This window comes from Dipodomys spectabilis, unplaced genomic scaffold (genome assembly GCF_019054845.1).
Source record: "Dipodomys spectabilis isolate Male_0828 unplaced genomic scaffold, ASM1905484v1 ptg000422l, whole genome shotgun sequence".
Taxonomy (NCBI): Eukaryota; Metazoa; Chordata; class Mammalia; order Rodentia; family Heteromyidae; genus Dipodomys; species Dipodomys spectabilis.
Genome location: NW_024871099.1, coordinates 5,260,387 through 5,288,322, shown reverse-complemented (window position 1 = coordinate 5,288,322; position 27,936 = coordinate 5,260,387). Strand labels below are relative to the sequence as shown.

Here is a 27,936-nt window from a genome sequence, read left to right as displayed (position 1 = left end):
CTCAAAGCTAGCGCTCTACCACTTGAGCCAAACTGCCACTTCCAGCTTTTTCTGCTTATGTGGTGCTGAGGAATCGAACCCAGGGCCTCATGCATGCAAGGCAAGCACTCTACCACTGAGCCACCTTCCCAGCCCTCAGCTTTATCTTTTTTTGTGGTACTGAGGAATTGAACCCAGAGCTTCATGGATGTTAGGCAAGAACTCTACCACTAAGTCACATTCCCAGCCCCATAATTCAACTCTAATTAGGTGTCTTAAATTTCTATTTCTTGCCCTTTTTTCCCTGTTGCATAGAACTTGGGAATTTTGTTTTTGTTTTTGTTTTTTTTTTGAGTCCGGTCATGGGGCCTGAACTCTGGGCCTGGGCGCTGTCCCTCAGCTCTTCAGCTCAAGGCTAGCGCTCTACCACTTGAGCCACAGCGCCATTTCCGGCTTTTTTCTTTTTGCTTATGTGGTGCTGAGGAATCAAACCCAGGGCCTCAGGCATGCAAGGCAAGCGCTCTACCACTGAGCCACCTTCCCAGCCCGAACTTGGGAATTTTTTTTTTTTGTCCGTCGTGGGGCTTGAACTCTGGGCCTGGGGGCTGTCTTCAGCTCTTCAGCTCAAGGCTAGCACTCTACCACTTGAGCTACAGCGCCACTTCCAGTTTTCTGGTGGTTTATTGGAGATAGGAGTCCCACAGTCTTTCCTGCCCAGGCTGGCTTTGAACCGTGATCCTCAGATCTCAGCCTCCTGAGTAGCTAGGATTACAGGCGTGAGCCACCAGCGCCCGGCCAAACTTGGGAATTTTGAGCCACTGACGTATGTGCTTTACCTTACAATGATCAGTGTAAGAATCTTATTTCATGTGGACAGTAAAACCATATATATTTTATATATTAACATTCTTGCTTTTCATCCCATAGGGCAGACCAAGAAGTTATTTCAAAAAAATAGCGCTTCTGATACAGAAGTGTGCCAGTGGGAAGTCCTAGAAATTTGTAGAAACCATAGCCTGAGAGGTTTATGTTTTAGAGGTGATAGTGCAGAATTAAATCAGCTTCACAGACAGCCCGAAAATCATCAGGAATATTTCAAGCCATCCATGGTCACCTGTGAAAAGGTGTCAACTTCAAATCAGAACGAAGCTTATAACCAGCACCAGCAACTCAATGCAGAAGAGGGACCGAATGAATTTAAATGTGACAGAGCCTTTAATTCTGCCTCAGACCACAATCAACATCAGACAGTTCACACTGGTAAGAAAACATACAAAAATAAAGAATGTGACACGACATTGAGTTTCTTTTCAGGTGTTCCTGGTCCCAAGAGAATTCACAGTGAGGAGAAACATCATAAATGTAAGGAATGTGGGAAAGCCTTTAGTCTGGACTCCGACCTTACTCAACATCAGCGGTCTCACACTGGTGAAAAGCCCTATGAATGTAAGCAGTGCGGGAAAGCCTATAGCCGGAAAGCTGACCTTATTGGCCATCAGAGAATTCACACTGGTGAAAAACCTTACCAGTGTAAGGAGTGTGGGAAAGCGTTTACCCGTGGCTCATACCTGACAGAACATCAGAGAATCCACACTGGCGAAAAGCCCTATGAATGTACCGAATGTAGCAGGGCCTTTGTTCAGCGGGCACATCTTACTAACCACCAGAGAATTCACACAGGTGAGAAACCTTACGAGTGTAAGGAGTGCGGGAAAGCTTTTACACGTGGTTCACATCTAAGTGAACATCAGAAAATTCATGATGGCGAGAAGTTGCATGAGTGCAAAGAGTGTGGGAAAGCCTGTATCCATGGTTCTAGTGTTTCTGACCATCAGAATGCCCACGTTGGTCGGAAGCCCTATGAGTGTGAGAAATGTGGGAAAGCCTATATCTGGAGCTCAAACCTTGCTCGCCATCAGCGAAGTCATACAGGAAGAAAACCTTACGAGTGTAAGCACTGTGGGAAGACATTCATTTGGGCTTCATATCTGGCTCAACATGAGAAAGTTCATGAGAAGAAACTCTATGAGTGTAAGGAGTGTGGCAAGACCTTTCTTCAAGGCTCAGACTTTAATCGGCATCAGAAGATTCATAAGAGTGAGAGAATGAATGCATGCAAGGAATGTGGAAAAACCTTTGGTCATAGGTCCGAGCTAGATCAACATGAGAAAACGCATACTGGAAAGAGACCCTATGAATGTGAAGATTGGGGAAAAGCTTTTCTCTGGGGTTCACAACTTACTCGACATTAGAGAATGTATGTCGGCAGGGAGGTCTTGGTAATGAATTTGAGAAACCCTTTGTCTGAAACCCAAGCTTACATGATATAGAAAAGGCTTCCTACTGATGCCAACCCCTGTGACTGTTCATGATTTACTGAGGGAAAAAAAAATCACAATGGTGAATAAGCAGGCTATGGGAGCATCTTTCATTATAGAAAACTGCTTACAACCTGGATATTATACTTTGTTATACATTTTGTTTTCTGGAGGTGCTGGTGAGCAAACTAAAGGCTTTGCATATAAGCTAAACAAGAGTGCCACCTCTAAGTTACATTTCCAGCCTTCAGAATATTTATGCTTTTGGAAATCCTATGAATATAAAGATTTTTGAGATGAAATTTCCCCAAGGTGTCACGTAGTTTCACTATTGTGAAATCTTATGAAATATAGGGAAGTGTTTATTCATGACTCATTGTTTGATGTTAATTCCTTCTTTTTTTAATTTGGTGATGGGGCTTGAACTCAGGGCATAGGCACTGTCTCTGAGCTTTTTTGTTCAAGGCTAGTGCTCTATCACTTTTACCCACAGCTTCACTTCTGGTTTTCTGGTGGTTAATTGGAGATAAGAGTTTCAGATTTCCCTGCTTCATGCTTTCAGCCGAGATGCCCAGATCTCAGCTTCCTGAGTAGCTAGGATTACTAGTGTTAACCGCTGGTGCCTGGCCCAGTTCCTTCCTTGTTAGTTTTTCCTTGAGAAATCCAAGAAGTGTAATATTAGTAGACCTTTTGATCGGAGCATGATACATCCATTAGAATTCATAATCTTTATTTAGGATAGGATTTTTTTACTTCATCAGTTATGGAATACCAGGATGCATTATTATTATAAGTGATATATATATATTTTTTTTTAGAGGGTATTTAAAAACTTAAGTATGTGCAGTATAATTTTTATATATGGATAACTTATTTTTTGGAAAATGTTGTTTTGAATATAATCCAAAATGGCCAAATGTTTTTTTTAAAAAAAAAAATTGTTAAAAGTCACGTGATCCTAGGTGATTTTACAGACTCTACCCTGGTGGAAAAAAGTATCCTATGGAAAAATTTCCAGTTTATGCTAATATAACTGTTCTAATAAAGTTAGAGGAGGTTTGCCTCAATAAATTCACTCATTAAGGTACATGAAAAATACACAATAAGCTGGCCACAAGTGGCTCACACCTGTAATCCTAGCTACTCAGAAGGCTGAGATCTGAGAATATCAGTTCCAAACCAGCCTAGGCAGGAAAGTCCATGAGATTCTTATCTCCAGTTAACTACCAAGAAATGCTGGAAGTAGAATTCTAGCCCAAGAGATAAAGCGCTATCCTTGAGCACAAAAGCTCAGTTACAGCACCCAGGCCCTGAATTCAAGCCTCAGAACCAACATACACGTATATATACACAATAAAATTATATACATATATATGTATGAATATGAATGATAGATGAATGTAGTATTTGATAACATACTTGCTTGGATTTTTTATTTTTGTGTCAGTTCTGGGGCTTGATCTCAGCACCTGAGTCCTGTCCCTAAGCTATTTAGTAAAAAGCTAGCTCTCTAGAAGCCGGCCACCAGTGGCTCATACCTGTAATCCTAGCTATTAGGGAGGCTGAAATCTGAGGATTGTGGGTCAAAGCCAGCAAAAAAGTCTGTGTGACTCATTCCAATAACTACTTAGAAAAAGCCACAAGTGGCCCTGTGGCTTAAGTGGTAGAGCACGAGCCTTGAGCACAGAGAGGCTCAGGTACAGTGCCCAGGCCCTGAGTTCAAATACTAGAACCAGCAAAAAAAAAACAAAACTAGCACCTTACCACTTGAGCCACATCATTTCTGGCAAAAGAGCCAGAGAATTTCATGGACTTTCCTGCCCTCAGCCTCCTGAGTAGCTAGGATTATAGGCATGAGTATCTGGTGCCTGTCTTGGAACCATTTTTTAAAAGAAGGGACTCCCCCCCACCCCCACCCCCCCCCCATTGGTTGTGGAGCTTGAACTCTGGGCCCAGGCATTGTCCCTGAGCTCTTCAGCTCACGGCTAGTGCTCTACTACTTTCAGCCACAGCACCACTTCCAGTTTTCTGGTAATTAATTGGAGATAAGAGTCTCACAGACTTTCCTGCCAAGGCTGGCTTTGAACCACGATCCTCATATCTCAGCTTCCTGAGTAGCTAGGATTACAGGTGTAAGCCACCTGAGCAGACTTCCTTCCTTCCTCCCTCCCTCCCTCCCTCCCTCCCTCCCTCCCTATCTTTCTGTCTTTCTTCCTGTCTTTCTGTCTTTCTTTCTGTCGTGGGGCTTGAACTCTTGACCTGTACACTGTCCCTCAGTTCTTCAGCTCAAGGCTAGCGCTCTACCACACCACAGTGCCACTTCGTTTTCTGTGGTTAATTGGAAATAATAGTCTTATGGACTTTCCTGCCCAGGATGGCTTTGAGCTGTGATCCTCAGATCTCAGCCTCCTGAGTAGCTAGGATTAAAGGCATGAGCCACTGGCACCCACTAGAAGGAATTTTTGGGGGGCGGGGGGTCCGGTCGTGGGGCCTGAACTCCAGGCCTGGGTGCTGTCCCTCAGCTCTTCAGCTCAAGGCTAGTGCTCTACCACTTGAGCTACAGAGCCACTTACGGCTTTTTTCTTTTTGCTTATGTGGTGCTAAGGAATCAAACCCAGGGCCTCAGGCATGCAAGGCAAACGCTCTACCACTGAGCCACCTTCCCAGCCCCTAGAAGGACTTTCTGATAAGAGTATTGATGCATAGCTGAATAAGCTTTGGATAGAATTGGATACATTTGTGAATGGTTTTAGCAGGATAAACTGATACATCAAGAGATATAAAACCAACCAAGAAACAACCATGAAGATTTCAGGTACAACTTACCTCAGTCTCATGAGGTTGCAGTTGCTATACTCGTATATGAAAGCATATTTGAACTATAAGGTTATTCAACATGACTTCATCATACAGGGCTTTGAACTCAGGGCATCATGTTTATGAAGGCAATTGCTCAACCACTAAGCCATATCTCCAGCTCTTTTGTTGTCCTGGTAATTTTTGAAAAAGGGTCTTGCTTCTTGTTTGGGCAAGTGTCAGGACTGTGATCTTTTTTTGGGGGGGGGTCCGGTTGTGGGGTCTGAACTCTGGCCTGGGTGCTGTCCCTCAGCTCTTCAGCTCAAGGCTAGCTCTCTACCACTTGAGCTACAGAGCCACTTACGGTTTTTTTCTTTTTGCTTATGTGGTGCTGAGGAATTGAACCCAGGGCCTTATGCATTCAAGGCAAGCGCTCTACCACTGAGCCACCTTCCCAGCCCCAGGACTGTGATCATTTAGTTAGTCTTCTTGCCATAGCTGAGTGCAAGACATTTGTCACCACAGTCATCTCTGGTAAGATGGAGACTCATGGGATCTTTTCTCCCTGGGGCTAGCCTGAAATCATTATCGTCCTGATCTTAGCCGCTCAGGGAGCTAGCTAGAATGATGGGCATGTGCCACCATGGCTAACTATTGGTTTAGAAGTGATTGCTCAACTTTTTCTGTCCAGTCTGCTCTAGTATGGTGATTCTCCCTAGTCAGCCTTCAAAATTGCTAGGATAACGAACATGGTCCAAGGTGTCTGGTTCACAGTGGCTGTCTCACAAACCTGTTGGCAGTTGCCCTTTTCTCACTAAGCTTCTCCATAAGGCTGCATAAGTGTCCTCATGCTGTGTCATCCAACTTTCTCCAGAGCAAATAGGGACAGTACATGAGGTGAAGCTGTATGGATTAGGACCAATTCACCTTCATATTCCATCACTCCCACAATATATTAGATATTAGGATCAGTTCATTTTTCATAATTTTTATTAACTTTGGAGGCTCTTTTTGTAAATGGGATCTCTTTGTGTCCTGTTGCCAGCTGTCATTTTTGGAATAGCCATATATGGTTGTGTGTGTGTGTGTGTGTAAAATATATATGGTATCCATCTTTCCTTCTGGAATTTCAATTCCATGTGTGTCCAACCTGACAGTTGTACCTGGTTTAGGGTTTTTTTGGTTGTTTTGCTTTTTTGTCGTGGGCCTTGAACTTGGGGCCTGCATGCTGTACATGAGCTCTTTTGCTCAAGGCTAGTGCTTCTAGACCACTTTGAGCCACAGCACCATTTCCAGTTTTTGAGTGGTTTATTGGTGATAAGTCTCATGGATTTTCCTGCCCGAGCTGGCTTCAAACCACAATCTTCAGACCTCAGCCAACTGAGTAGCTAGGATTATAGCCTTGAGCCACCAGTATCCCATGGGTTCAGTTTTTAATTGATACTTTTATCAGATGTCCATCATGCCCTTTATGGGACCTGTTAATTAACTTATCCATGCTGACTATAACATAACCCACTTCCCTTCCCAGAATCAGATCCACTGTGATCATCTCATGCCACCAAACCACAGCCAATACTGCAGTGGCAGAAGTGACCCAGATAGCTGATGGGTCAGATCTTCAACTCTTGATCCTATCAGTAAGCCTGGCAGTAAGGATTTGAAGCCAGCCCTGCAAATGTGTGTGCATCTGCCGACCAACCTAGTAACTGTATCCATAGTGACCAGTGAGGTTGCCTAGGATATGCCCATGAGGCTTTGCAGGACAGACACCCTGCCTTCCCTCACAGTGTACTGGGTTTCACTCTGACCATCCTAGGCTGATGGTCTTCTGGATCTGAGGCATTGATTAGAGCCATATGGAAGGGGCGGAGCATCATCAGGTGGTAGCACAGTTTGTGTGCCACCGGATCCTTCATCAGGTTTCCTGCGGGCTGCTCTATAATACCAGAACAGGGCCTTGCAGTCCAGAAAGCTGTTATGTATGTGAATGAATGGGGCTTCTGTGATGAATTAAGGCCTGTCTTGTGTTTATTCCCAGAGACTGTCTTTGTGTCTTGCCTATATAGTATTGTGCGCACGCATGTGTGCACACTGGTGCTGGGGCTTGAACTCAAGTCTGGGCACTCTCTCTGAGCTTTCTTTTGCTTAAGGCTAGCACTCTATTACTTGAACCTACTGCTTTACTTTTGGCCTTTTCTTTTTCTGTTTTTCTTTTTAAGTTTATTGGAGATAAAGTCTCATGGACTTTCCTACCAGGGCTGACTTCAAACAGTGATCTTCAGATTTTAGCTAGGCTTACAGGTACCAGCCACCAGTGCCTGGCTTCTTTTGTTTTAAAAGTGGTGAAGGTAGTCCTGAATGGCTCTGCTGAATGTCTGTCTTGGCTATAGGGGCAACTTTCTAAAAAAAAAAACAACAAACCCAGCAACTTTCTAGAAGAACAAAAACCTCGCAGAACTAAGTTTAGACATAAAGAGCTTTGTTTTCCTTAAAAGTAATAGCCCCAACCATAGCCTGGTGATCAAGAAGAGGATAACTTGGGATGCTTTCAGGAACTAATGCCAGCCTCTGTGGTTGGCTCATGACACTACTATACAGGCTCCTCTCAGCAGCTGACGTCTCTAAGACCTACAGGCTTTTCTTTCCTCCGTCATGAACTTGAATACTTTGAGAGGCCTCTTTATCCTGACTACATTTCAAGAACCTGCCTTTGAGGGGCTGGGAAGGTGGCTCAGCGGTAGAGCACTTGCCTTGCATGCCTGAGGCCCTGGGTTCAATTCCTCAGCACCACATAAGCAAAAAGAGAAAAGCCGGAAGTGGTGCTGTGGCTCAAGAGGTAGAGCGCTAGCCTTGAGCTGAAGAGCTGAGGGACAGCGCCCAGGCCCCAGAGTTCAGGCCCCAGGACCGGAACCAAAAAAAAAAAAAAAACATGCCTTTGAAACAGTAGGGATTTCTTGGGCACCAAGATGGAAGTTAAGCATTCATAGAGCTCTGTTAAATGGTGTGGAAGTTCTATTACTGCTAAGTTTTGTTGTATGCGTTGGCATCTTTTTTTTTTTTTTTTTAAGGTAAATTGCTGAGATGTTGGGGGCTGGAGAGATCTGTCATTTAAATTCACATTTGCCAGCATACTCACTCCTTTGTAGGGATGGGTTATGGTCTCATTTCCTATTCACAGATGTTCATTGAATCATTAAAATTGGATTTAGTTAAGGATAGAGAATTGAGGGCTTGTAGTCAGAGATGACATCTCTTAAAAGTATCATTTTCAAATTCTGCTTGTGGCTTTGGCTAGCTGTGCTCTAAATCCTCCTCTTAACATTAAGAACCACAGCGCCACTTTTGGCTTTCTAGTGGTTTATTGGAGATTAGAGTCTCACAGTCTTTCCTGCCTGGGCTGGCTTTGAACTGTGATCCTCAGATCTCAGCCTCCTTAGTAGCCAGGATTACAGGCGTGAGCCACTGGCACTCGGCTCCTCTTAACATTATTGAAAGCAGCAAGAATCAAGAAGCACACACATTCTGGATCACTCCTAACATTTCCTCTACCCTTGATGCCCAGATCATTGTTACCTGCCTTTTAACACAATAGCAGGCAGTCTCGCTATCATGCCTTGATTTAAAAAGCCTCAATTTTCTACTCCTTTTTCTGGATTCCATATTCTTTGTAGCCTTAATGCCACATATTTCATTTTGTTTTTCATCCACAGAACCCCATTTCTTTAAAGGAAGTCCTATTAATAAGAGAACTACACTAAAATCAACAAATATGAGGTTTGTGATAAATACAAAAGGCAGGCAGTTGCCATGATTGTTCAGCAAAATTATCAGGGTTGCAGAATCAAACCTATGTTTCTGCTCTACCATCCACCATCCAGAATATTCCTTCTCAGATCCATTCCTTTCCTTTCTCCTTCGCTCTTTCTTGACCATTACTCCAGTTTGGTACCTGATGCTTTTGCTATCATTAGGAGAAGAAAATGGGGTTTCTTTTTTTTTTTTTTTTTTTGAGTCCAGTCGTGAGGCCTGAACTCTGGGCCTGGGCGCTGTCCCTCAGCTCTTCAGCTCAAGGCTAGCACTCTACCACTTGAGCCACAGCACCACTTCCGGCTTTTTTCTTTTTGCTTATGTGGTGCTGAGGAATTGAACTCAGGGTCTCACGCATGCCAGGCAAGTGCTTTACCACTTAGCCACCTTCCCAGCCCGAAAATGGGGTTTCTTAAATGCCCTCATACAAATACAGCTTTCAGGCCGGGCGCTGGTGGCTCACGCCTGTAATCCTAGCTACTCAGGAGGCTGAGATCTGAGGATCGCGGTTCAAAGCCAGCCCGGGCAGGAGAGACCGTGAGACTCCTATCTCCAATAAACCACCAGAAAACCGGAAGTGGCGCTGTAGCTCAAGTGGTAGAGCGCTCGCCTTGAGCTGAAGAGCTGAAGGACAGCGCCCAGGCCCAGAGTTCAAGCCCCATGACCGACAAAAAAAAAAAAAAAAAACAAATACAGCTTTCATCTGGTCAGCATATAAGGAAGGCTGCTGTTTTTGATGTCAATATTAAAACAGGAAAATGGCAATTGTTGCTAAAATAGGAAAGTGGATACTGATAGATCACTATTCTTTCATTATTTTTCATTGCAAAATAGTTATTAATGACACAGTTTTTATTTGTAGTTTAACATTTTAAAAATTCCCTAGTAGACTTACTTGATTCTACCTAGTTTTTCCTTTCTAAAGAATATTAGTGGTTGAGGTCAGAGGTGGTATAAAATACAAGTATTTGGACTTTGTGACAACTCAGTTGTGCTCAACAACCCACTGGATTTCTGTTCTATGTGATAGGAGATTTGAATGAAAGCATTCTTGCACCCATCACACATATACAGGTCCTCACTCAAACAGTCTGGGACAAATGCAATTCAAAAATTCCTTGATGATAATTACATTTACGTGCACTCCCCTCATGTACATCTCTTAAAGCCACAATAATGAGCCTTAATATTTGTAATATGCTATGTTCAAGGCACTGTTCTAAGAGATTTTACACATAAGATCATATCAAAAATTTTACAGAAAAAATTGATAGGTCCCCCTTACAAACGATTAAACCAAAGAAAAGTTACTGATGATGTCACAAAGGAAATCAACTAGCAGAGAAAAGGTAATATAAAAAAAGACATTTACTATGGCTAAAGGCCTTTCTGTATTTAACTACATTAATAATTCTTTGCATCTGATAATTGTTTAGTAGGGCTCCAGTAATGAAAGGTTTCCCATAATGAAAGGTTTTCTTGTATGGATTACATGAACAATTCCATTCTCCCATCTCAATTCTCTGATTCTAAGCTTTATAAAACAAATATAGATCACATTCATATTTGAAATTCTTTACTGATAATGGATGACTAGAGATAGCACTCCATGTTTATCACAAAGGACCAAATAATTCATATAAAAACTTGTGAACCATGACTGATGTCTATTCCACATTCCTTACAGTCAAAAGATTTCTCACGGATATGAATTCTCTTATGTTGAGTTAGTTGTGAACCCCGGGTAAAGGCCTTACCACATTCCTTACATTGATATGGTTTCTCACCAGTATGAACTCGCTGATGTCGAGAAAGATGTGAGCTCTGCGTAAAGGCCTTGCTACATTCTTTACATTCATAGGGCTTCTCACCAGTATGGATTCGTTGATGCAGGGTAAGTTGAGAGCCATGACTAAAGGCCTTCCCACATTCTTTGCATTCATAGGGCTTTTCTCCAGTGTGAATTCGATGATGCTGAGTAAGCTGTGAACCACGAATAAAAGCCTTCCCACATTCCTTACACTGATAGGGTTTCTCACCAGTATGAATTCTCTGATGTTGGATAAGCAGTAAGCCACGAGCAAAGGCCTTGCCACACTCATTACACACATAGGGTTTTTCACCAGTATGAAGTCTCTGATGTTGAGAAAGATGGGAACTCTGAGTAAAGGCCATTCTGCATTCTTTACATTCATAAGGTTTTTCACCAGTATGGATTCGCTGATGTTGAGTAAGTTGTGAGCCACGAATAAAAGACTTCCCGCATTCCTTACATTCATAGGGTTTCTCACCAGTGTGAATCCGCTCATGTTGGGTAAGTTCAGAACCACGACTAAAGTTTTTCCCACACTCTTTACATTCATAAGGTTTCTCACCTGTATGAGTCCTCTGATGGCGAGTAAGAAGTGAGCCCCGGTTAAAGGCTTTTCCACATTCCTTACACTGATAAGGTTTCTCACCAGTATGAATTCTTTGATGTTGAGTAAGCTGTGAGCCATGGCTAAAGGTCTTTCCACATTCCTTACATTCATAGGGCTTTTCATTGGTATGGATTCGCTGATGTTGAGTAAGTTGTGAGCCACGGATAAAGGCCTTCCCACATTCTTCACACTTGTATGGTTTTTCGCCGGTATGAATCCGTTGATGTTGCATAAGGAGGGAGCCCCTAATAAATGCTTTTCCACATTCCTTACATTCATATGGCTTTTCCCCATTATGAATTTTCTGATGTTGGGAAAGCTGAGAACCACAAATAAAAGCCTTCCCACACTCCTTGCATTCATAGGGTTTCTCACCGGTATGAATTCTTCTGTGCAGAATAAGTTGTGAAAGCTGAGTGAACACCTTTTGGCATTCCTTACATTCATAGAGCTTCTCACCAGTATGAAGTCTCTGGTGCAGAGTAAGTTGTGAGTTCTGAGTAAAGGCTTTACCGCATTCTTTACATTCGTAAGGCTTCTCACCAGTATGGACTTTCTGATGTCGTGTGAGCTGTGAGCTACGAATAAAAGCTTTTCCACATTCTTCACATTTATATGGTTTTTCACCAGTATGAATTCTGTGATGTAAAATAAGTTGTGAGCTTTGAGTAAAGGCCTTTCCACACTCCTTGCATGCATAAGGTTTTTCACCAGTGTGAAGCCTCTGATGAAGATTGAGCTGAGAATCGCGACTGAAGGCTTTCCCACACTGCTTACACTCATAGGGTTTCTCACCAGTGTGAATACTCTGATGTTGTGTTAGGTGAGAGGCTCGTCTGAAGGCTTTCCCACATTCCACACATTTATAGGGCTTCTCTGTAGAAGGACATCTTGGATGTTGAGATAAGTATGCATGCTGGTTGCAAATGGACATTTTATCATATGTGATCATCTCTTGTCTGGAATATTCCCTGTGGTTTCCTTGAGTCTTCTCCACCTTGCCTTTCACTTTTAAATGATCTCTAGAATGGGTCTCCTCAATGTCACAGGTTTCAAGTCTGCCACTCATTTCCCACTGACATACTTTTATTTCAGCAGTTTGCTTCTTTGAAGATAAGTCCGTAATTACACACCTTAAAGACAGGTCTGAAAGACAAGACAATAGGAAACCATGCAAGTGAAATAGAACTGCTACAACAAAAAAGGCAAATAACTAGGAAAATAACACATAAAAATTATAATGCCGGGTGTCGGTGGCTCACGTATGTAATCCTCAGGAGACTGAGATCTGAGGATCACGGTTCAAAGCCAGCCCGTGCAGAAAAAGTCCATGAGACTCTTATCGCCAATAAACCACCAGAAAACCAGATGTGGTGCTGTGGCTCAAATGGTAGAACACTAGCCTTGAGCTGAAGAGCTGAGGAACAGGGCCCAGAGTTGCCTCACAAACGAGAAAAAAAAAAAAAAAAACCCACAAAACTGAATTTGATGGTGAAATATTGCAACCTAAAATCTTAAAAAAAAAAAAAAAAGCTGGGAAATTGACTCAGTAGTGAGCTACTGGTGCTTTGCATTATTTATTTATTTTTTATTTTTTGGGTCGGTCATGGTTTGAACTCTGGGCTTGGGCTCTGTCCCTGTGCTCTTCAGCTCAAGGCGAGTGCTCTACCACTTGAGCCACAGCGCCACTTCCAGTTTTCTGAGTGGTTTATTGGAGGTAGGAGTCTCACAGACTTTCCTGCCCAGGGTGGCTTTGAACGAGATCCTCAGATCTCAGTCTCCTGAGTAGCTAGGATTACAGGCGTGAGCTACCAGTGCCCGGCTATTTATTTTTTAAGAAACCTGGGAGGGGCTGGGAAGTTGGCTCAGTGGTAGAGCGCTTGCCTTGCATGCCTGAGGCCCTGGGTTCGATTCCTCAGCACCACATAAGCAAAAAGAAAAAAAAGTCGAAGTGGCCCTGTGGCTTAAGTGGTAGAGCACTAGCTTTGAGCTGGAGAGCTGAGGGACAGCGCCCAGGCCCAGAGTTCAGGCCCCACAACCGGACTCAAAAAAAAGAAACCTGGGAATAATAGCAGAGAAAGCCATTCAAAAATTAAATCCTGGCTGGTAATGTGGCTTAGTTGGTAGAGTGCTTGCCTAACATGCATGAAGCCTTGAGTTCGATTCCTCAGTACCACATACACAGAAAAAGCCAGAAGTGGCACTGTAGCTCAAGTAGTAGTGCTAGCCTTGAGTGAAAGGAGCTCAGGGACAGTGCCCAGGCCCTGAGTTCAAGCCCCAGGACTAGCAAAAAAAAAAAAAATTAGATCTTGAGAACAAGGGAAAGATACTCTTACCTAGTGATACCAAGTTACCATAGTTCTCCAACATCACATCTCTATGCAGATCCTTTTGGGCAGAGTCCAGGCAATCCCACTCTTCCTGAGAGAAGTCAGTGGCTATATCCCGGAGTATCATGGACCTCTGAAACAATAAATTTAATATAACCTGTAGAAATCAAGGGCAGGGGCTGGGAAGGTGGCTCAGTGGTAGAGTGCTTACCTTGCATGCATGAGGCCCTAGGTTTGATTCTTCAGCATCACATAAGCAGAAAAACCTGGAAGTGGTGCTGGGCTCAAGTGGTAGACCACGAGCCTTGAGCTGAAGAGCTGAGGGACAGTGCCCAGGCCCAGAGTTCAGGCCCCACAACCAGCAACAACAAAAAAAAAGAAAAGAAAAATAAATAAAGGACAGAGGTTTTCAATGGAGGGGGAGATGAAAGGGAGCAGTGTACAATGGAAGCAGGAGAGCAAACAGACTAGAAAGTTTCTAACATGGGAGGATCCCAGTTTGAAGCCAGCCCAAGCACACAGGTAAGGTGTGAGGCCCTAAGTTCAAGCTCCAGTCTTCACGCGCACAATGTATACACACACGTACACAATGCTAGGCACTGGTGGCTCATACGTGTAATCCTAGCTACTCAGGAGGCTTAGACTAAAGAATCACAGTTTATAGCCATCTTGGGCAGGAAAGTCTATAAGATTCTTTTTATTTTTTTGCCAATCCTGGGCACTGCCCCTGAACATCTTTTGCTCAAGGCTAGCACTCTACCATTTGAGCCACAGCACGACTTCCAGCTATTTTTTTGTTTATGTGGTACTGAGGAATTGAACCCAAGGCTTCATTCATGCTAGGCAAGTACTCTCCAGTGAACCACATTCTCATCCCTCAGAGACTCTTATCTCCAATTAGCCACAAGAAAACCAGAAAAGCAGGGTGCTGGTGGCAAAAAATCTAAGGGACAGTTAGCTCCCAGGCCCTGTGTGTGTGCATGCACACACACACACACACACACACACACAGAGTGCTTTTTTTTTTTTTTTTTTGTTGGTTGTGGGGCTTGAACTCTGGGCCTGGGTGCTGTCCCTCAGCTCTCCAGCTCAAGGCAAGTGCTCTGCCAATTGAGCTACAGTGCCACTTCCAGTTTTCTGGTAGTTTATTGGAGATAATAGTCTTACAGACTTTCGTGCCTGGGCTGGCTTTGAATGGCGATCCTCAGATCTCAGCTTCTTGCATAGCTAGGATTACAGGCATGAGCCACCAGCACCCGGCCAGAGTGCAAATTTTCTTGGCTCAGATAGTACCAAATATTGGCTTTGTTCCTACATCATCTAAGATACGAAATTTCAAAAAGAAAGCAAAATACATACATATATAAAAAGTTATGATGAAACTCATTAAAATGTACCATGTAGGGGAGGAACAAAGAAAAACAAGATGCCTGTTTTTTCTTCCCCAATCCTAGAGCTTGAACTCAGGGCTTGGGTACTGTCCCTGAACTTCTTTTGTTCAAAGCTAGTACTCTACCACTTGAGCCACAGCATCACTTCTGGCCTTTTCGGTTTATATGGTACTGAGGAATTGAACCAAGGGCTTCACGCATGCTAAGCAAACACTCTATCACTAAGCCACATTCCTAGCCCAAAGATGCCTATTTTTAAATGATTCAAAGTCAGTTCAGGAAAGAAAGATGACAACATCTATTTACCTTGAACTGAACTTTTCTTTCTTCCTCTGTGCTCTACTCTCAGAAAAAGAAAATAGGATGGAATGAGATGCTATGTATTTGGAGGTTTTTATGCTTTGTTTTGTTTTTGGTCGTGGGGCTTGAACTCTGGGCTTGGGCGCTATCCCTGTACTCTTCAGCTCAAGGTGAGTGCTCTACCACTTGAACCACAGTGCCACTTCCGGTTTTCTAGTGGTTTATTGGAGATAAGAGTCTTACAGATGTTTCTGCCTGGGCTGGCTTTAAACCGTGATCCTTAGATCTCAGCCTCCTGAGTAGCTAGGATTACGGGGGTGAGCCACTGGCACCCGGCTCCCTGAGCTCTTCAGCGCAAGGCAAGCACTCTACTACTTGAGCCACAGCACCACTTCCAGTGTTCTGGTGGTTAAATAGAGATAAGTCTCAAGGACTTTCCTGTCCAGGCTAGCTTTGAACTGCAATCCTCAGATCTCAGCCTCCTGAGTAGCTAGGATTGGATTACATGCGTGAGCCACTAATGCCTGGGTATGGAACATTCTTTAAATTAGGAAACAATGGGGCTGGGAAGGTGGTTCAGTAGTAGAACGCTTGCCTTGCATGCATGAGGCCCTGGGTTCGATTCCTTAGCATCACATAAGCAAAAAGAAAAAAGCTGGAAGTGGCGCTGTGGCTCAAGTGTAGAGCATTAGCCTCAAGCTGAAGAGCTGAGGGACAGTGTCCAGGCCCAGAGTTCAGGCCCCACGACTGGACCAAAAAATAAATAAATTAGGACACAACCTCTTCCTCAATCCACATGATGTAATCTTCATTTAACACAAGAAAAGTCAAAAGGAGCTGGACACCAGTGGCTCCTGCTTGTAATCCTACTCAGGAGGATGATATCTGAGGATCACGTTCTCACCCAGCCAGGGCAGAAAGGTCCATGAGACTCATCTCCAATTAACTACCAAAAAGCCAGAAATGGAGGTGTGTGTCAAGTGAGTAGAGTGCCAGCTTTAAGCAAAAAGAAACTCAAGCGCAGCACCTAGACCCTGAGTTCAAGGCCAAGGACCAGCATGCGCACGCACACACACACACACACACACACACACACACACACACACACACACAATGAGAAGGTGATTAGAACAACTACAACTTTTCTATTGGAAAGCTGTCTTAGGCTTGAGTTTATTTCTACACTCAAAGCTGCCTACTGGAAACAAAGCCCTGCACTTCTATGCTACAGGTTCTAAAGTGTGTGGCTAGCTCATTTAATACTCTCTCAAGTATTCTACTTCTGTAATGCCATCACATTTCTAGGTGGCCTGTTCTGAATGTGCTCCTAAAATTCTGATCCCAAACTGGAGTTTGTGGTTCAAGAGTATGGCGGCGGGGGGGGGGGGGGGGGGGCAGAGAGGGTAGTGGAGGGATTCACAAGACCCTTTCTCAACCAATAGGTGCATATCACCGGTCATCACTGGTGTGGACCCCTAATATAGGAAAAGATTGCAGACCAAGTATATTCCAGACAAAAGTCAAGACCCTATTTCAAAATAACCAGTTCAGGGCTGGGAAGGTGGCTCAGTGGTAAAGTGCTTGCCTCACATGCATGAGGCCCTGGGTTTGATTCCTCAGCACCATATAAACAAAAAGCTGGAAGTGGCATTGTGGCTCAAGTGGTAGAGCACTAGCCTTGAACTAAAATGCTGAGGCCCAGAGTTCAATTTCCATCACTGACACACACAAAAACCAAACCAAAACAAATAAAACTAAGAAAATAACCAGTGTAAGGGCTGGGAATGTGCTTAGTGATAGTGCTTGCCTAGCATGCATGAAGCCCTGAGTTTAATTCTTCAGTACCACATAAACAGAAAAGCTGGAAGTGGCATTATGGCTCAAGTGGTAGAGTACTAGCCTTGAGCAAAAGAAGCTCAGAGACAGTGCCCAGGCCCTGAGTTCAAACTGCAGGACTGGCAAGATAAACAACCAGTGCAAAAAAAGGGCTGGAGGTGTGGCTCAGCAGGGTACCTAATCTGGCAGTAACAACAAAAAATAACAAATTGCCATCTGAGGATTAAGTCTGTAGCTTGGAAATAACTCCTTTTCTTTGCTCTGAGGCACAATTTTCTGACTTCTTTCCTTCCTGCCAATTCCCTTAGGGCCATAAGGTGAGAGAGCTCTGGGAAGAAGCAGCAATTCTATAACTACGATTCCAAGATGAAACAGGATAGATACAGGAATGAAGCAGCACAGGCCAGGTGCGAGTGAAGAGGCACTGTGGTCAAATCAGAAGGTGAGTTGCGGGCTGGGAAGGTGGCTCAGTGGTAGAGCGCTTGCCTTGCATGCTGGAGGCCCTGGGTCCGATTCCTCAGCACCACATAAGCAAAAAGAAAAAAGCCGGAAGTAGCGCTGTGGCTCAAGTGGTAGAGCGCTAGTCTTGAGCTGAAGAGCTGAGGGACAGCGCCCAGGCCCAGAGTTCAGGCTCCATGACCGGACCCAAAAAAAAAAAAAAAAAAGAAGAAGGTGAGTTGCTGAGTTCTCACGGAAGAACAAAACATAGGACTCATGATGAATAGGTAGACTAACCCAGAACGAATTCCAGAAATAGTGATGTGAAGTTTTACTTTACTTCACTATCCCACTAAAGTCCCATAAGATTGTAGAATATATGATACACAAGCATGGAAAAAAAGGACTAGCAGTGTAACTCAAGTGGCTGAACATGTGCATATCTAACAGGTACGGGACTCTCAATTCAAACCTCAATGTTGTCACAATAAATCCTAGCTACTTAGGAGGCTGAGATATGAGAGTCGAGGTTCAAAGCCAGCCCAGGCAGGAAAGGCCGTGAGACTCTTTTTTTTTTTTTTGCCTGTTGTGGGGCCTGAACTCTGGGCCTGGGTGCTGTTCTTCAGCTCTTCAGCTCAAGGCGAGTGCTCTACCACTGGAGCCACAGCGCCACTTGTGGCTTTTTCTGCATATGTGGTGCTGAGGAATCGAACCCAGGGCCTCATGCATGCAAGGCAAGCACTCTACCACTGAGCCACCTTCCCAGCCCAGCCGTGAGACTCTTATGTTCAATTAATCACAGAAAAAGCCAGAAGTGGTACAGTGGCTGGAGCACTAGCCTTGGCCACAAAGAGCTCAGGAACAATGCTCAGGCCCAGAGTTCAAGCTGGAGGGGTGGGGGGGAGGGGGTAAGAGGAAGGAAGGAAAGAAGGAGGGAGGGAGGGAGGAAAAGAGGAGGGAAAGAAAAGAAAAGAGCCGATTGCCAGTGGCTCAAGCCTGTAATCCTAACTACTTAGGAGGCATCTCTTATCTCCAATCAACTACCAAATATCCATAAGTGGAGGTGTGACTCAAGTGGTAGAGTGACAGCTTTCAGTGAAAAAGCTAAGGGACAGTGATCAGACCCTGGGTTCAAGTCTCACTCCTGGCACTAAGATGAGACCCTGGGTTCAAGTCTCACTCCTGGCACTAAGACTAATGACCACACGAAATCACATGCAATCATTCCCACAGCCACACAACCAGAGTGACAATCATCAGGCTACACTGTGTGAGACTTGAGAATCCAAGTCCCACTCACGGAATATAAACACAAGCACCTTGTCGGAAGATACATATACCCAAATCAACCACTCCCTCCGGACCCTCACAGCGGCACTGTCCTGTCTTCCCACTGTCACGGAAACAGCATAACCCCACAGCCACAGAAATAAAGTCCCACATACAGCAGTCACCCCGATCGTGTTAACAGGTTCAGGAAACCAGTCTGTCACGTAACGGTGTATCCGCCACAACTGTCATCATACACATAAACTTCACGCACCCGTGAGAGCAGGCATATCTGCAGCATCCCCTCAGGGGAACACATGCACCTGGAAACACCCTGTCACCACAGCAGTCACCAAGGTCCACCATGACACACTTATAAATCTGCCGGGAAACGCACAGAACACTCAGTCACACGCGCGCAGTGGGTCTACAGTCACCGTCGGACAACACGGACGCGGCCACACACGTAATCCACAGTCGCATCGCTTCCTCGGGACGTTTCTTTCTTGTCACGGCGGACACTTTTACCTCTGCATAAGCGCAATTCGCTGTTCGCTCGAGTTCAGCACCCGATAATTGGGTTGGTCTCCCGTCAGCCAAGTACAGCACTGTACAAGCTTCCCACACAGCCTTGGCCCTTCTCACAACGCGACAACGGCCAAGTCTCGCGGTGACGCGAAAGTGAAGCTGCGGCGGGAGGCTAAGCGCGATGCGTTCTGGGAAATGTAGTCCAACTCCGTGAAATCGGGTTGGCTTGCCCGCGTGGAAGGTAGTGGCAGGCAGCGTGGCCGCGCCCAGAATCAACTAGCGCGCGCGCGGCGGAATTCGTGGACTGAGCCTCGAACTCGACGGCTCGTTAACCGGCGCGTCCCGCAGATTTCTGGGAATTCCCGTCAGTACTCGGGGTGGACGTTTCAGGCTCTCAGTTCAAGACCAGGATCATGAAAGGGTCATTGGCCACCGGCAGGAGAATGGAGGAAGCCTTGCCAGGGTTTGGGGCTCACGCCTGTAAGCATAGCTAGGTTGTTGAGGATTGTGGTTTGAAGCCAGCCTGGGCAGGAGTGTGTGGGAGTCTTCAGTTGTAAGATAAAGTATTATTTTCCGTCAAGGTGTATTTGGTATTGTGTGCTGATATTTCCTGGAATTACTTAAGTAGTTAGTATTCTGTACTGCTTGTTACTAAGTAGCCATGTTAGGGAGATAAATCTTGTGATGAAGAAGAATAAACTAATTGATAAGTGAAAAAGAATAAAGTTTTGATAGTGTTAAACTAGGCTTTGCCAGAAAACCACACAGACGTCCGTGTACCAAGAACAAGAAAAAGGCTTATTGCTGAAGGGACCAGCAAGACTCCTCACAAGAGAAGAGTGAAGTGTTAGCTTTTGTTTCAGGTGACTTTTATAACATCTGAGATTTGGGGAATCCTGCTGCCTTATATAATTTTAGCAGTCCCAAAGGAGTACCCTCTCAGGTGACCATATGACCTTTGAGATTTCGGGGATCTTGCTGTCTTATATGGTTATAGCTATCCCAAAGGAGAGCTCTCACAGGTAAAGAGGGTAGGGGCTAATCATTTACTGCCTTTACTAAATGGGCCTACTGTTGCCTAGGGAAAGAGCATGCTTAACAATGAGAGAAGAGGCTTCTAGGCTAACAGGAATTAAGGAATGGCTCCTTTCCTAATCTTGATAATCAATTGTACTTTGACTGTGAACCCAGCTCCTTGATATGAAGGGACAGTTTGGATTAGGATTAAAAACCCAGCAAACTGCTCTGCATGGGGTGCCTGCATAGCTCTAGGTAGAGTAACTGCATTGCACTTTTTTGCAATACCTCTTGTATGTCTATATTCATTTCTGATACCAGAGAGTCATGCATTTCTAACAGTTAATGACCAAAAAAGCCAGAAGTGGAGCTGTAGCTCAAGTGGTAGAGTGCCAGCATTGAGCAAAAAAGTTAAGGGACAGCGCCCAGGCCCTGAATCCAAGTGCCAAGACTAGCATTAAAAAAAAAAAAGAAGAAGAAGAAGACCAGGTGCTGGTGGCTCACACCTGTAATCCTAGCTACTCAGGAGGCTGAGATCTGAGGATTGTGGTTCAAAGCCAGCCTGGGCAGGAAAATCCATGAGACTCTACTCTCCAGTTAACCACCAGAAAACAGGAAGTGGTGCTGTGGCTCAAGTAGTAGAGCACTCGCCTTGAGCTGAAGAGCTCAGGGACAGTGCCCAGGCCCAGAGTTCAAGCCCCACGACTGAAAAAAAAAGGAGGGGAGGGTGGAAACGTGGCTTAGTGGTAGAGTGCTTGCCTAGCATGCATGAAGCCCTGGGTTCAATTCCTCATTACCACATAAACAGAAAGCCAGATCCGGGCACTAGTGGCTCATGCCTGTAATCATACCTACTCAAGAGGCACAGGGCGGTTCAAGGACAGCCCAGGCAAGAAAGTCCTTGAGACTCATCTCCAATTAACCACCAGAAAACTGGAAGTGGCGCTGTGGCTCAAATGGTAGAGCACTTGCTTTGAGTTAAAGAGCTGAGGGACAGCCAGGCCCAGAGTTCAAAACCTACAACCGACCACAAAAAAAAAAAAAAAGCCAGAAGTGGTGCTGTGGTTCAAGTGGTAGAGCTCTAGCCTTGAGCACGGAGAGGCTAAGGGACAGTGCCCAAGCCCTGAGTTCCAGCCCCAGGACTGGCAAAAAAAAAAAAAAAAAAAGTTAACTAGGTTAATAAGTAAATAGCCTTTGATAAAAGACACATAGCCAAGGGCTTGAGACTACCTGAAGCCTGCTTCTCAGTACGGCATCTGTTATGCCCCTTAGGGCCCAGTTCTAAGTGTTTACCTCTGTCCACCCGATCTCCAGAATGGATCTCTCAGCGGTTTCCCTTTCAGTTTCCTATTCCCTCCCACGCGCTCCGAGCTTCAAGCTGAATTCAGCCAGAGCCAGGATGACTCCACCCAACTGTGACTCGCCCAACCCAATCCCTGCGAAGCCTTGGACTACATTTCCCAGGAGGCACGGCGGCCCCGTTCGTTGCCAGGCAACGAGGCGCGCGGAAGCCGGTTAGTTGGATACTCAGGCTGGGCTGTCAAAGAAAAATTTCACTAGACTCAGTAATCTGGGGAAATAGACTCCGTTGAGGATCGTGGTTCGAAGCCAGCCTGGGTAGGAAAATCCGTGAGCTTCATCTCCAAGTAACCACACACACACACCCACACGCACACACACACACACCCACAGCCGGAAGCGGAGCTGTGGTTCAAATAGTTAAGTAGAGCGCAAGCTTTAAAAAGGGGGGAATGTGGGGGGGGGGGGCTGGGAAGGTGGCTCAGCGGTACAGTGCTTGCCTTGCGTGCAAGAGGCCCTGGGTTCGATTCCTCAGCACCACGAAAAGGCTGGAAGTGGCGCTGTGGCTCAAGTGGTAGAGCACTAGCCTTGAGCTGAAGAGCTGAGGGACAGCGCCCAGGCCCAGAGTTCAGGCTCCACGACCGACCAAAAAAAAAAAAAAAAGCCGGGCGCGGGTGACTCAGGCCTGTAATCCTAGCTACTCAGGAGGCTGAGTCAAAGGCTGCTCAAAGCCAACCCGAGAAGGACAGTCCTTGAAACTCCTATCTCACCTATCAAAAAGTCGGAAATGGCGCTGTGGTTCAAAGTGGTAGAGCGTTGACCTTAAGGGAAAAAGCTCGAGGACAGTGCCCAGGCCCGGAGTTCAAGCCCCACGATTGGGGTGCGGGGGTGGGGGAGGGAAGGGAAGCGCCAAGGGATAGCACCAAGGTGTTCAAGCCCCAGTATTCACACACACACACACAGATTCAAAAGTTTGGTTCTGGACGTGCTAATCCGATGGGATTTCAAGAATCCGCCACTGAGCGGTTTGGTTTAAAGTAGTTTTGGTCTGTTGGCGATCCCGTAGGACGTAGCCTTACGCTGTAAGCACCTTGCCGTGTTGTGGACTACGTTTCCCAGTGGTCTCTCGGCCCAGGGGGCGGGTCTCACTGGAGCGTTGGAAAGTGTACCTGAGGGTGACCGGTACGTTTTGTGCCGACCGGCTTAGCGTTTTCGCTCTTTCAGAGTAGAGCGGAGGGACACTGACTTCTCGGTAGGAGGCGGAGGTGAGGTGGCCTTGAGCCTGGTGCGGAGCAAGAGGAGGCGGGAGGAGGGCGGCGGGCTGCAGGCTGAGGCGGGCGCTGTGGTTGTGACTGTTGTGGTTACGGTGGGAGTGTGCCGGCGTCACCGCGCGGGAATCCCGGGGGAGGAGTTCGCGGGTGTGATGCTGTGCGTGTGAATGCACTTTGGTTGCGCCTGTGTGTTGGAGTGTATGTGGGGTGTGTGTGTGGCTGTGGGAGTCTCAAACTTTGAAGTTTGTGGCTGTTTCCCCACGTGTAGTTGTGATTTTTTTTTTTAAACTATTGGGTGCTTGTGTCACCGCGTCTCCAAGGTGTGTGTCACTGTGGGAGTGTGAGAGGCACACTTTGGAGTCTAAATGTGATGAGGGAACATGTGTACATGTAAGAACCCAGTTTTCCATTTTTTGTTAACTCCCACCCCCAGTCTCATATCTCTGTCTGGTCCTGATCATCAGTTGAAGAATAATCCCACCCCTAGTAGTGATCTTTGAGCTTCTGTAAACCTGTTCTTTATAAACTCTGCCCTATTGGACAGGTCGCTGCTGCTCTTAGTTCTGACCTTAGCCCGTTACAAGGCAGTCCTGGTGGACCAAATAAAACTTTTGTCATCTTTGAGCGCACTCATCGTCAAGGTTATTACAGTATGCAGCGTATTTGTTTATGTTTGGGTGCTGTCCCACCCACTGCAACGGGGAACAAGGGAGTAACAGAGGGAGATCTACCCGTAGAATTGAGGTTTGTGGTACCAGGGGCCTGAAGCCTTTCACCAGCTTCAGGTGCTGAAGATCCTTTTTACAAGGTATATTGAGTAGGGTACAGGGGCATATGTACAGAAAGTGAGGTGTCAATGTTCTTGAAGTCACAAACACCCATCATGTGATACAATCATATTCAAGTGAAATGACTTCCTTATCTTAGGAAGTAGGTAAACAATAAATTACTTACAATTTGCATAGGCGTTTGTCTATCCCCAAGCTCCCAGAAAGTTTGGGGTTGAATTAGCCTACACCCAGGATAGAAATCTGAATTTCTGTTGTCAGGACCAATTGACCTTTTCAGGAAACTCTCAGCATTCTGAGAGTATGATGGGAGAAGGCCTTCCAAACTCCCAGGTCCTTTCAAGTCTTACAGCTTGGCATTTGGGGTTCGCACAGGGTGCCATGATATTTGTATCCCCTGGTGCAAACGAGTTTGTGTGGCTCTGTGCCCATACAGCCAATTGAAGGTGGTGGATGTGGAGGAGACATCATTGTTGTTTTTATGTCTCCAGAAAACTTCTCTAAGTTCAGAATAGATTCTGTGAAGAACTGCAATGATCCTGCTTTGTGTGTGCGCTCATGTGTGTGCGCTCGTGTGTGTGTGTGTGTGTGTGTGTGTGTGTGTGTGTGTGTGTGTGTGTGTGGTCAGCATTAAACTCAGGGCCTCACTGTTGCTAGTTATGACAGAACCACACCCCAAGTCCCAGTGATCCTACTTTTTGCCTGATGCCCAGAATGAAAAGGATACCTTCAACTTCTCTGACCTCCTCCTTCTGTTTATGGTAGGGGTAGGGACTGAGCAATATAGTGACCTCTGAAATGACTAGTAGGTTCCCAGAAGAGCTTGGTGTTTACTGACTCCTATTTCCTTCTCCAGTCTTGCCTTGCTTGGATAGAGGCCTCCTAAGGATTGCAAAGAATGGAAGTTGAACATCCAGAAGGCAACTGCAAGGTAGTTGTGATATTATTTATTTTTCCCCCCTGAAATCCTTCTATCTTCATTAGGACAGGACTTGCTTTTCTTTTCTTGAAAATTCTTGTTTATCATGTGACCTGGTTCCTAAACTTTTCTCCTTGGGAAACAGTAGAAACTCCAAATTCCTACTGTCCCATCAGATGAACATTTTTTATTTTCTCTTATAAATTGGTCATATGATTTTAGTTTTTCATTATTCTGTCTGTTTTTTTTGTTGTTGTTGTTCTTCTTGGGGCTTGGACTCTGGGCCTGGGCACTGTCCCTCAGCTCTTCAGCTCAAGACTAGTGCTCTAGAGACCAGTTGAGCCATAGTGCTACTTCCAGCTTTTTCTACTTATGTGGTGCTGAGGAATTGAACCCAGGGCCTCATGCATGCAAGGCAAGCACCACCTTCCCAGCCCTCGTCTGGTTTTTTTCTGTGCAAGGCCTGATGCTTGAACTTGGGGCCTGGACACTGTCCTTAAGCTTCTTTTGCACAAGGAGAATTAGTGTTCTGCCACTAAAGTCACAGCTCCATTTCCTGCTTTTTTGTAGTTAATAAGGGATAAGAGTCTCACAGACTTTCCTGACCAGGCTGGCTTTGAACTGCAATCCTTAGCTCTCAGCCTCCTGAGTAGGTAGGATTATGGGCATGAGCCACCAGTGCCCAGCATTGCTTGATTCATTTTAGCATTCTAAACCTTACCAGATATTGTTCTGGAATGTATTGAAGCCCAAAGCAAAAAGAGCTAGTGCAGCCAGGCGCATCTTATTAAAAATTATGATGAAGGGGCTGAGAAGGTGGCTCAATGGTAGAGTGCTTGCCTCACATGCATGAGGCCCTGGGTTCGATTCCTTAACACTACATAAGCAGAAGAAAAATCCAGAAGTGGTGCTGTGGCTCAAGTGGTAAGAGCGCTAGCCTTGAGCTGAAGAACTGAGGGACAATGCCCAGGCCCAGAGTTCAGGCCCCGTGACCTACACACACACAAAAAAAGTTATGATGAAGCTAGAATATCTGTATTCTTATCATGCTCCCAAAATATGCAGGGAAATTTTCATTTAAACTATTACTTAGGAATAATTCAATTAATATTTTTTCCTAAATGTTTCTTTTACCCGGGGCTGGGAAGGTGGCTCAGTGGTAGAGCACTTGCCTTTCATGCTTGAGGCCCTGAGTTTGATTCCTCAGCACCACATAAGCAAAAAGAAAAAAGCCGGGAGTGACGCAGTGGCTCAAGTGGTAGAGCGCTAGTCTTGAGCTGAAGAGCTGAGGGACAGCGCCTAGGCCCAGAGTTCAGGCCCCATGACTGGATCAAAAAAAAAAAAAAAAATGTCTTTTACCCATCGGTCTGACTTGATCATTCCTTCTGTTTTCCTTGTCTATTTCCAAAACTACCCCATATCTGAGGAACATATATGAAAAATACTTTTTATGAAAAATAATTATATCAATGCCTTTCATCATCCATAAAGAAAAGTTTTATTTCTCCCAGAACATGGAAAAGTGAATGTTTGCTTTTATATTTTCTTTCAGGTTGTAAATGAAAGTTGAGATCAAGAATTTCTTTCTGAGAAAAGGATACTTATGGGACAGAACTTCCTAATTGGAGATAATGGAAAGCTTTACAAAACACAGCATTGAGTGTCTAAGTTTCAGAGGTGATTGGAAATGTAAAAGCCAGATTGAGAGAAAACGGATCTCTGGATGGACTTTTCAGTCAAATGATATTTCCTTCTGAAGACATGCCCACTTACAGTACCCAACATCAGAGAATTCATACTAATGAGAAACTCCTTGAATGAAGGAATATGGGAAGGATTTTGTTTTCATCAGTCCTTATATGCCATCAGTGAATTCATACGGGTGAGAAACCTTACAAGTGTAAGGAATGTGGCAAGGCCTTTGGTAGTTGTGCGAACCTTGCTTACCATCAGAGAATTCACACCGGTGAGAGGCCTTACGAATGTAAGGAATGTGGGAAAGCCTTTGGTAGCGGCTCAAACCTCACTCACCATCAGAGAATTCATACTGGTGAGAAGCCCTATGAATGTAAAGACTGTGGGAAAGCCTTTAGTTTTGGCTCAGGCCTTATTCGACATCAGATCCCTCACAGTGGAGAAAAGACTTACGAGTGTAAGGAATGTGGCAAGTCCTTTAGTTTCAAATCAGCTCTTGGCATCAGAATTCACACAGGTGAGAAACTTTATCAGTGTAAGGACTTCGGGAAAGCCTTTGGCAATGGCTCAAACCTAACTCAACATCAGAGAGTCCATACTGGTGAGAAGCCCTATGAATGTAAGACCTGTGGAATGGCATTTAGTAGTGGATCAGCCCTTACTTGGCATCAAAGAATTCATACAGGTAAGAAACCTTATATATGCAGCGAATGTGGAAAGGCCTTTAGTTTTGGATCAGCCCTTACTCGACATCAAAGAATTCACACTGGTGAGAAACGTATGTAAGGAATATGGGAAGGCTTTTAATAATGGCTCCAATCTCAGCATCAGAGGATTCACACAGGTGAGAAACCATTTGTGTGTAAGGAATGTGAGAAAGCATTTAGAAGTGGTTCAAAACTTATCCAGCATCAAAGAATGCACACAGTAGACACCCTTTGATGGTCAGGTGTGTGGGAAGATCTTTAGTAGTGCTTCTGACCTTGCTCAACATCAATGAATTCATGCTGGGTAAAAGCCTTATAAGGAGTGTGGGAAAGCCTTTGGAAGCAATTCAAAACTGATTCAGCACCAGCTAATTCATACTGGTGAAAAGCCCTATGAATGTAAAATGTGGAAAGTCCTTTTTTTTTTGTTGGTTGTGGGGCCTGAACTCTGGGCCTGGGCACTGTCCCTCAGCTCTTCAGCTCAAGGCAAGCGCTCTACCGCTTGAGCCACAGCACCACTTCTGGTTTTCTAGTGGTTTATTGGAGATAAGAGTTTCATGGACTTTCCTGCCCGGGCTGGCTTTGAACTGTGATCCTCAGATCTCAGCCTCCTGAGTAGGAAGACAGGCGTGAGCCACCGGGGCCAGGCTTGCATGTGGAAAGTCCTTGGGCGTGGCTCAGCTTTTAATTGGCAAGAGAAAACACATGTTGGTAAAAACTTAATGAATTTGAGGGAGGGGGTAATGCTCTTGAATGGGGCTCAGTTTCAGCAACATAAGAAAAGTCCTGGGCTGGGAAGGTGGCTCAGTGGTAGAGCACTTGCCT

General features: G+C 45.1%; 2 protein-coding genes across 5 annotated transcripts in view; one reads left to right on the top strand and one right to left on the bottom strand.

The window, feature by feature from the left end:
- The window catches only part of LOC122097467 (zinc finger protein 420-like), a 67,917-nt gene that overhangs the window by 10,273 nt on the left and 29,708 nt on the right, over window positions 1-27,936 (top strand). The window contains 3 exon segments of the mRNA XM_042667974.1: window positions 907-2,148; window positions 26,580-27,173; window positions 27,249-27,331. Of these exon segments, the coding sequence (XP_042523908.1) occupies window positions 907-2,148; window positions 26,580-27,173; window positions 27,249-27,331 (1,919 nt within the window).
- Window positions 10,358-27,936, bottom strand: part of LOC122097475 (zinc finger protein 420) — a 33,539-nt gene continuing 15,960 nt past the window's right edge. The window contains exons 1-3 of one of the 4 annotated variants that reach the window (XM_042667995.1): window positions 19,060-19,127; window positions 13,660-13,786; window positions 10,358-12,469 (exon numbers count right to left, since the gene is read on the bottom strand). In XM_042667995.1, the coding sequence (XP_042523929.1) occupies window positions 10,539-12,469; window positions 13,660-13,780 (2,052 nt within the window). In that variant the 5' untranslated portion in view covers window positions 13,781-13,786; window positions 19,060-19,127 and the 3' untranslated portion in view covers window positions 10,358-10,538. Of the gene's footprint in view, window positions 12,470-13,659; window positions 13,787-13,864; window positions 13,886-15,350; window positions 15,365-19,059; window positions 19,128-26,673; window positions 26,685-27,936 lie in introns of those variants that run through there. The other 3 variants (XM_042667994.1, XM_042667996.1, XM_042667997.1) reach the window with 3 other exon arrangements.